The following is a 10,326-nucleotide window of genomic DNA, read 5'->3' on the forward strand; positions in this document are numbered from 1 at the left end:
TGTACCAAATACAATATTGTGAGTCTTCGAGAGTTACCTTACTTAAATATTTCCACTTGATATTGTGAATATGCTCAGTAAACTGATTCACCACAACCTTCTTTGTATGAGAGATAAATATGGAAATTTAGAATAATTCAATAGTGCTGAACTCGGCAATCGTTAATTAATTAAAACGCGTGTAACCTAGAGACGAAGTTTGTGGACCTTTACAGGGAGAAAGTTTTAAGAAAATAATCATTTTTAGTTCAGAAACATTGGCTCGGGCTCGCCAGAACAGGAAATTTGGATTATACTAGGCTGATGCCTGCTGTCCAAATCGCTGAAATCAAAGACTAGCTCGCCCCATGTTCTCAATCTTGAAGCATTCTTTTGCATACATTTACCCAAACATAAACTATATATTAAAATACTTATATACACTCAGTAATGTCTATACGGAAGAAACTGCTTTAAAACAACTCTCCAATTGCAATGATTTGTGGTCTTTATAGTCTTTTTCCTTCTATTTTTTGTTATTTAATTTTCATTTGTCATGTTGGTTTAAATTTTTCCCAGTAACCAGTCCCAATTGCAAAGGAATCCTAATAACGCCAAATTTTGAAAAATTGTCAATAGAACAGTTAGTTGGAATTCATCAGTATTCAGTACTATACCTAAATTATCATTCGATTGTTTTTATCACAGAGCTGTTTTAAAAAAAAATCCAATATTTTATTTTTATTATACCCATATCAATGACAGCAACAAGTAGCCTTTCGAAGCCGGAAAAAGAAAGTAAGCAAGAAAATAAAACAATTTGTTTGAAGCTGTTAAATTCGAATAATTATTGCCAATGTTGTTTATGTTTTTTACCGTAAACTATACAATGATAAATACAAATCAACAAACACAACAGAAACTATTACAGTCTTCTAGAATACCATCATTTTTGGTTTGTTTGTTTGCTGCCTGAATGTAAAAAGTAACTTGATATTGATAATATCGATTTTTTTATTTGCACTTTTCATTTACATTGAACATAACAGAAGAAGCTAAACTAAAACCGGTTTCAACCGCTTTTTCGGTTGACCCAAACTACTAGATTGGCTTAGGCATCTGTTGCATTTTTAGGTGACGCTTTGGAAACTGAGCGCTGCAATCGAAAATCCTGCGGCTACCGAATCGCGAAGACCTAGGCACACTTCGAAATGCGGTACACACAATCTCAATGCCCCATCGGGTCTCTCTCGCGGTTCCGAGAAGGAGGATTTTCCAGACTTAACCTAAGTACCATCCTGTGTTGCTCTCGAATTGTTTGCATGGGCGAATAGTTTTCACGCGGCTGCTTTTTTTTTGCTTTGTCGCATGAGAATTATTCGGCCTTTTGTTAAAAAAGAAAAAAATCTAAAATTCTGCTCCGAACCCAAGAAGGCGAACCGCTCGAAACACGCACACCGAACTCGAGCAGTTCGTACAATCGGGTTAGGGTCCGAATTTTGATGTTTTGAATTACTTGCTTGTCATAACTCCATGTTTCATATAAGTATAACGTCATCTGCAGAATAGTTAGAAATTGTTTTCAAACCCCTAAATCTAAGTTCGGTTCCTGGTTGCACCAAGGCCTTCGATGGTCGTAAGATCTTCGTGCAAGCAGACGCACCGAGTGTGTAGCTTATTTGTCATTTTTTTCGATTCGTTTCACTTCTGGTATCGTTATTTGGCTTGTGTATGTGTTCGATTGACCGATTAATTCACTTGCTGAAAATTAATATCCTTTGTTAATTTCGCCAACTGCGCAGTTGTTGTTTTTTTTTTTCAATCAATCGATGAATCGAAACGGTCGTGTTACTTATTGCTTATTTTTTTGTTACTTTTTTGTCTTTTTTATGTCTTTTAAAACTAAATATAGAAAACTAAAATGACTTTCAAAGCAGAGAGGCAAATCAACTATTTGAAATATCACATAGTTTCTCGATAGAAGGTTGTCTTGCAATGATAGGCTTGCCGTAACGATCACTAAATCAAGAACGGAAAGTGCTGTGAGAACGTAACTGCTGCAAGAAACTAAAAACTAAAGCACTTGTTGGAAGCTGCTGACCTGCAAAGCAGATTTCGCTTATTCTGGTTCGTTCATTCGCAGCCGAGCAAAGTCCTCGAAGACAATGTTGTCATCGTCGTCGGCGTAGTGAGAGTTCTCGTAGCGGTGGCGCTCAATGGACTTCATCTTCTTCAGCGCATTGACACGCTCGCGATCAACGGTTCCTGAAATGGTACACTAGTTAGTGGTTTCGAAGGTATTGGAATTTGGTCTGTCGACTTACCGGGTGCTGGGGTCAGCAGCTTGAATGGAACGTCAGTCTGCAGCTCTCCGCCGAGGGTTCCGCAGTTCAGCTTAACCCGTAGCGAGTACGAGATGATGATACCCATGGCATCACCGTGGTTCTTGCCCTCACCGATCAGGGTCGACGAGGCTAGGTTGACGTCCTCGTCACGCAGGTGTCCGTCGAGGGCAATTCCTCGGCGATCCTTGTTGCTGGAAGCCAGTGGAACCAAGAAGAATGACTTGGTGAAGCTAGCTCCTGGTGTAATTGGGCAACCCTCGCGGGTCTCCAGCGATGCGATATGTTTGCTGAACTGAGCGTTGACCATCGTGACCTATTGGATTGGAAAATTAGGTAAATTTCATACAAATTTGTGTATTTCGTTGTAGAACGTACCTCGCAGTGCTGCACGACGAAGCATTTGATGCTCTTGACCGTCTTCCGCGAGTTGTTGGTGATCACAATGTTGGCGGAGATCTTCTCGCCATGGTAGTACACCTCGCGGTCCAGGGTGACCTCCAGGTTGATTTTACCCTGGGAGAAGGTGAATCCCTTGCTTACCAGCGACGATGGCAGGCGGCGTCCACGGGTGGCCGGAGCATGCTGCAGTTTCTTGATCAGCAGAGTCACGCTGCTACGCTTGTGGCCCTTCTCCTCATCCTCTTCGCCGACGTAGATCTTGATCGAGTATTCGACACCGAGGGGTTTGCCCTGGTCGTCCTCGCCGGCTTGCAATGTCACCGAGCTTGGTGACATGTTCGGGAAGTGGAATGTGAAGGGGTACGCATTGGCGCCCAGTTTCTTGACCAGACGCTCCTGCATCGGGGTCATCTCCATCTTGGAGTTCACCATCGGGAAGACCTGCTCCTTGCACAGGACCATCTCCTTGGAAAACTTGACCCCCATGACTTCGTCCTCTTCGCGACCATAGCGGTAGGTGGTGATTAGCTAGGAGAAGAAAGAGGAGTTTAGTGAACCGGGTAGGATAAAATAACTATGGTTGTTGAGGGTGAGATATAATATAATCATGTCAGCCCTACAATATCCTAGCAGCAATTGAAACATACTAAAAAATCTAACCACAAAGGATTAAGCATCATCAAAAGCAAACGAATTTGAGTTTTTTTACACACTTATAGCGGTTAGAATGACCAAAATTGTTCATAAAACCCACAACAAGAGTACGATAAATCTCAAATAGTTACTAGGGACGTGAAGTATCAATAGAGTAAACAGTTCATGTGACTTTGAGATCGCTTCACATTTTTAATGTGTGATTTTTAAAATAAATTATTCACTTCAAACGATAGATGATTCCGGGTTCATAACCGGAAAACTAATTCTGCCATGAAAGAAAAGATTAACACTCGCACAATAGATTATATAACACGAAATCACTTTGAGTTTCTCGTGAAAATCCATTATTTCAATTGCTGTGTCAGTATCCAAACAGAGAACAAGTGGTCAATTTTTCCAATTTCAAACGAAACTGAATATTATTCCCAGTTATTCGAGAAGTTCACTGAATGGTACACCAATATTCCAAAGTATCCCACTGAATTGTTCTTCTAAATCCGAAACCACCAACCGGAGACACCAACCTGTCCGTAGACCCTGCGACCGCGCAGGTAATCCTGGTCCAGCACGACGACACCGTCGACGGGTTCACAGTAGTCGACATGGTCGATGAAGTCACGCTTGCCCAGGTAGACGGTGATTTTGCCATTTGGAGTGGCTTTTTTGAAAACTTTCACGGCGACAACCATCGCTAGATTTTTTTTCTATAAACTTTGCTAACTAAACTGTTCACGAACTGTTTTTGATATCACTAGTGCGATTCACTAAGAAACGCTTGCTCAATTAAAACTTTGCTATATGCTAGTCGTATGGAACAACAACCAGAAGTGCGGTTGGCTACCGGTTCGGGAACAGTTTTTATACCTTTCGCACGGTTTGCATCGCAAAGGCTTCCGCGTCCTGTCTCTAACTACATTATTGAATTTGTTTTCCGTTTCCTTTGCCAGCCAGCAAGCTTTAGTTTGTTTACAACACCTTCCGACGACGGTTATGCGACATTACCACATCCACGTTTCAGCCTAATCCTATTGTGCTCAGCTGGTCACCATCCATCGGTCACGGAACACATGCCAACATGTTATGTGACGTCATTCTGGTTAGGCAACAGTTAGGGAACGTGGCCTGTTGTTCTTGTTGCTGTACGGTCTAGTTACAGTGCTATCTTTATCGTTTTCCACCTAGTCTTGAAATAAGGGAAAGCAAATTTTCTATTGACTGCTGCTTTTTGGAATACACTACGTTAGGCAGGATCGATTTTTGTTCAAACGCATACAGCTATGGTCCTTTTTAAGAAGAATTTTTTACTCAAATTCAAATGAATTATGCAAGGATAAACGTGTGACTTACTGGTATCAATTATTACTTAATTTTTTAATCAAAGTATTTAGTATTTAGCTAAACTGAAGAGCTACAATAAACTTATTCACAGAAAAAAGTCAAGCTTCTATCAATTGAAATTTAAAAGAAGTAAATATGTCATTTTATGCGCTTGATTTATTTTCAACTATTAAAATTAATTTTGATTTTTTCCAGAAATACCATTTTGTTATTCACAGATTTTATGTGAAAATGTTTTGTATTTTCAGAGGAAAGAAGATATTTTTGTCTTTGTACTGATTTCATATAGAGATGCCTAATTTGTGCACTATCTATCGTCTCGATAGGTGCTCCGATTTAGGATGCTCAAAGAGTTGACAGTTTGGATTGTTGCTGGATCGAATAGAATCACACAATTTCTCCCAATAATACTTGAGCATCTCTGTATGAAATTGTCAGCAAAGTTAACTCAAGCATTAACCTGCTACAGCTCCTTTCGTATAACTGAATCGTTCGCCGCTTCGAATTCCACAACCAGATGATAAGTCTGCAGGTTGTCCTTCTAAAATTAATCTATCTAAGATCTGTCGCAGGGTCCGTCTTTGAGGGATCTTCGTCAGTTTAGTAAATATTCATCGACAGAGGATTCCGTTAACGGGTCTTTACTGATTGCTGAGTAACTAAATGATAGTCGTATGGGGCCAACTCTGGTGAATACGAAGGGCGATGTAAAACTGCAACAAGTATTTTTTGACCAGTATAGCAACATACCGAAAATTTACAGACTCATTCTCCGTCTCATCAATGCATTTCTTCATTATCCGACCGTATTACAAGAAATTCCCACTTTAAACTAATCAATTGTTCAGTGCATCGCACCCATAATCGTTTGATCTGATTAGATCTTCAGATTCCGTTATACAAAAAGCTTTTCCTTAAGCCCATGTATATTGCCCTTTGTAGCCAATGTTCTGTATGACTGATTTCTTGCACTTCGGGGTGTCATAATGGACCCATTTTCCATTGCCTGTTATAAACAAACGATGTTTTTGTGCATTTCATCCATACAAAATCGCTTTTCGTCTTGTACATTCATCTCGTGTAACGCCTAATTTTCTATCCCTTTTATGAATCTCAATTCTTTCAAACGCTTGAAAATGGTTGCTCTATGACGTCTAGGTCTTTCGCGAGCTCACATTGCATTATCGACATTGAGGAAAGTTTTCAATTGTTCTTCTTCATATTCTATGTCTTGATCTGGTGCTCCTTCCCGAGCCGACGCGAAAGACAAAATAATATCAAAATGTGTTATGGAAATCGAAAAACTCATATCAGAATTTGATATTGTTTTAGTTGACATAGTTGGTAAAATAACAAAAAATAATATCAAAATTTTGCTCCTTTAAGGCCAAAAGAATAATCATTTGTGTTATTTGAATAACAAAGCAATAACATGACTACAGTCAGAGCTTAGAATAACATATTTTAGTATTATTAGGATATTGAATAACAAAAGCAGTACCACATGACGTATTAAAAAATCATTTTATAAAATATTTATTATTTAAAATCTCTTTAACCAACAAAAATAATTATGAAATATATCGAATGTCATTTTAAGGTCATAAGATATGATAACAAAACCAGTTATTAAACTCATCTTACAACCAATGTTCTAAATATCTACTCAATAACAAAATATAGCATTATACTTTAGTTTGATATTGTTTTTTATATTATTTTGCTCTTCGCTCCTGCTCGGGTTGTCCTACATGTCTAAATGCAATGATGTATGATAAAATATCTACTACAGTTCATTTAATTTAAGTGAACCATACGCCTTCTTGAAATCCGCACATGATGAGTGTGCAGGGCAGGGATGATTCCTCCTCGGAAGAAAAAAAGAGAAAAATTTAAGCTGTGCTCAGTCTTCAACGCGTTTATTCTTCTCCGTTTTAGTTTAACTTTTCTCTTCCTTGCTGAACGCGGTTGTCTGAGCAACCGCACATTGCGCTACTCATTGAGGAGCAACAGAATGTTAATACACTTTGAATACGTTGATGTGATGCGCTGACGTATGACAACTACGGGTAGGTTAAACATGGGTAGTTCGTTGAGAAAAAACGACGATTGTAAATAGCGATCATTTCCATCAGAAAAATATTAATCCATTATTGCAGTTGAATCCTGATTCTTACATTTAGTATATTCAGTTGAGTTTGGCTGCCCGTGAGCGCAACTGCATCATATGGTTAGGCATGTCACAACGGCAACAGTGCGAAAAATGTTATTTAGATATGACAACATTGGAATTCCCATGCACTTGCTTCTTGACGCGCACCTACAGGAAAGTCCCATTATAAACAAAGGTAATTCTCCGCTAAGATTCAAAATTTAACGACGTTTGATTGCCTTGACGCCTCTGAGTCTATAGTTTCTGTACGCGCACCGGTTGTTTCGTTTTCCCGCTTACTGCTGTAGCTGCCGAGGGGATCGAGAGCGAAACCGAAAGTTTCTCATTTAAAGAGCGCAATAAGAAGTTTTTCTGCGCGTCAGTTTTTCTCTTTATGTTTAGTCTGTTTCTCATTGTGTGGATTTATTTCTCATTTCTGAAAGCAGTTCTGCTCATTGTGTTGAAAAAAATTGCACTTTTTGCACAATGAGTGAGGAAATAACAAGCCTGGTGCAGGGTGCACTCCTGGTATTAATGTAGGAATTAAACTAATCTAATCAGACTTGCGAAAACCAGGAGGCCCTAACGAACGAAAACGACGAAAAACTATATCGGAAAAATTACACTAATCCCAAGTAACAAAGCTCAAGCAGCTTGGTTTTATTTGAATTTTATAAAGGGTTTATTGCGGTATGAGTCATTACTTCCGGTTTTATCATGGTGTTGCGCAAAACCAAGATGATACAAGTCCAAAACTACCTATAACTATGAAACCATAATAAAACTGTTAATGAAGCAAATTTATTTAGGTTGCTTATATTACCACGTTATAACTGGCTGGCTGCGTCACATCTATAAACTTACTATAAGTGGGGCGTAGCAATACAATATGGCGCACCCATCAAGGTTGATCTTTTTTGCGGTTGCATGTCAAACCGTAATAAAACTGTGAGTTACAGAAAGGAAGTTTAAATACGTTAGTAGTTTGGCATCAAAAACTGTCTGTGCGGTTTGTGGTTTAAGCTTCAACGGCCGAATTCCAAGAAGTCGGCAGCGGTTTCTATACGCGGATCCTACCGTAAAACATGAGAAAGAGCATAACGAACGAATTTTCTCTGCATCTGCTTCTATTGTGCGAGACCGTTTAGCGTAAAATGGACTCCAAAGTTTCCCTGGAAACTACGTTACGTGGGTGCTTTAGAAACACGCAGAGTATTGCGGCAATGTTATGGAACATCGTTATTGAAGGTGTGATCTGGCGAGCGATCATCCGAACGATCTTCGGCAAAAGTAGCCAACTCCTAGCACTCGCAGACGACATAAAAACCTTTACTAAAAACCTTGGGACAGCGAAGGTTATCTACGCCAGACTAAAAATCAATGCGTCAAAAACCAAATTTATGGAACGAAGAGGCTTGAGAGAAAACAATGTTCCACGGGCAGTGACTATTGACGGCGATGAACTGGAAGTGGTTGATGAGTTTAAAGAGATTCAACGGCGCGTTTAAGCTAGAAGTCGAACCTCCTTTTCCCTCCGCAAAACGCTTCGATCAAAGGGCTTGCGCCGCCGCACTAAGCGGCATTGTACAAAACGCTAATCAGATCGGTAGTGCTCTACGGACTTGAGACTGTAATTTAGCTTACGGAAAACATACGCGCATTTGCCGTAATTTGGACGAAAGGTGTTGCGGACTCTTTTTGAGGGAGTACAAACGGGAAGCGCAGAGTGACGGAGACGTGTGAATGTGGCGAATGTCGCGAGACTACGGTGGGCCGGCCACTTCGCAAGGATGCCGGACGACTGCGCAGTGAAATCTATTCTCTTCAAGAACACCACCGGCATCAGTAATAGAGGAATCTTAAATGCAACTTGACTCGGCCAGGTTGAAGCCGACTTGCGTGTGTCGAGACGCTCAACGAGTTGACGACAAGCAGCCCAGGACTGAGTACCGTGGAGTCAAGTTCTTATCCTATCTTAACTTAAGTTCACAACCCACCCCGGCTCTATGTTGCTAGTGACTATGTGACATACGATAAAAAAGAAGAAAAACAAAAGTTATTTATATCCTTTAATTCTACTACTGTTTTAACAGTCTAAGTTAGTTAAATACTGATGAAGGTCTCACGTCGAGACCGAAATACGTATTTATCAATAAAACACAGTAGTAGAATTAAAGGATATGAATAACTTTTGTTTTTCTTCTTTTTTATCGTTTCAGGTATTCTACTAAGACGCTCAAATAAACATTAGTTAATTTATGTGACATAATTATTTTCGAGCATTGACCTCACAAGTGAGCAGGCACAATGGGTCACGGAACCCCTCCGCACACTGGAAAATGAATCCAAGTAATTTTTCATCGTCCGAACTAAAAATCGCAATAATGTTTACGAACCTAGCGCGCATGTATTTGTGTAGGGGTATTGTGTAATGAATGACGGAAGTTGAAATGATTAGTAGACATTTTCTTCTTCGTCGCACGAAAAAACGAAGGAAATTTGGCTACTAGGAATTGTTTAATGAAAAAAAAACATTTAGATAGAACTCAGCTCACTTTGATTGATCGCGTACTATAGTCAACAAACTAAAATATTAGAGAATAACTAATTTTGCACTGTGTGTCATAAAAATCGCTGATATTTTTAATAATTTGTGTTGGATAGGACGGCAATAGGCAATTACGACGATCGTTTAATCTTACGGAATATTCCTAGCTACACTGGACTGATTGTAATCACTATGAGAAATAGAGCGAACGAGACATCGAAGAAGAGGTTCATGGCGACGTAGCTTAAGGGCCAAACAGAATGCTGCGTCAACGCGTCCGTCAGCGTTATTTTGACAGTTTTCCTATGGGATTACAGGTATACCTCGATAGTACGTGCACCTTTGCTTCGTTTAGCGTATGTATTATCGAAATGTACGTACTATCGAATCACAATTTTAGGCTTTGAAACATTGTTGTATTATGCTTAATATTGCATAAAATTTGCAAATTAGCATAAATTAGCGACTATTGCATAAATATATATTTTAGTGGTGTTGACTTGGTATAGCAGTTAATCTTTATTATTTTTTTTTTAAATCAATGATATTGCCCTTTGTGAAGCTTGGAATGAAACAAGTAAAGTGTTGCTGGAAAATGTACATACTATCGAGGTAAAATGTACGTATAATCGAGGAAACGTACTATCGAGGGTAAGTACTATCGAGGTATACCTGTACCAAATTGACGCTGACGGATGCGTTGATGCCGCATTCTGTTTGGCGCTTTAGCCAATGACATCCGGATATCTCTTCTGGCGTTAGGTGAAAGCCATGGTGTGTATCCGTCGGCAGTGGAGATCTCTGATTTCATCCCTTTGTCATCCAACGGACATGGACACCTATAAGTAAGATCTTCAAAGATAGATTAGCCACAATGAATTCGACCCAGAGTTGCTCGAATGTTTTAG

At 39.5% G+C, this 10,326-nt stretch overlaps 1 protein-coding gene across 1 annotated transcript; it reads right to left on the reverse strand.

Annotated features, from left to right (window-relative positions):
- Window positions 1-808: 808 nt before the first annotated feature.
- LOC128734020 (arrestin homolog) lies at window positions 809-4,169 on the reverse strand. The gene is made up of 4 exons (XM_053827978.1): window positions 3,905-4,169; window positions 2,700-3,251; window positions 2,304-2,637; window positions 809-2,244 (listed from the first exon to the last, which is right to left on the reverse strand). The coding sequence occupies exons 1-4, from the start codon at window positions 4,067-4,069 to the stop codon at window positions 2,099-2,101; spliced, it is 1,197 nt and encodes a 398-aa protein (XP_053683953.1). The 5' UTR covers window positions 4,070-4,169; the 3' UTR covers window positions 809-2,098.
- Between the last annotated feature and the right edge of the window lie 6,157 nt (window positions 4,170-10,326).

This window comes from Sabethes cyaneus, chromosome 2 (genome assembly GCF_943734655.1).
Source record: "Sabethes cyaneus chromosome 2, idSabCyanKW18_F2, whole genome shotgun sequence".
Taxonomy (NCBI): domain Eukaryota; kingdom Metazoa; phylum Arthropoda; class Insecta; order Diptera; family Culicidae; genus Sabethes; species Sabethes cyaneus.

Coding starts and splice junctions, on each gene's coding strand:
- LOC128734020 (XM_053827978.1), bottom strand. CDS start 4,069: ATGGTTGTCGCCGTGAAAGTTTTCAAAAAAGCCACTCCAAATGGCAAA. Junction 2,638..2,699: donor TCGTCGTGCAGCACTGCGAG/GTACGTTCTACA, acceptor CCAATCCAATAG/GTCACGATGGTCAACGCTCA. Junction 2,245..2,303: donor GCTGCTGACCCCAGCACCCG/GTAAGTCGACAG, acceptor GTACCATTTCAG/GAACCGTTGATCGCGAGCGT.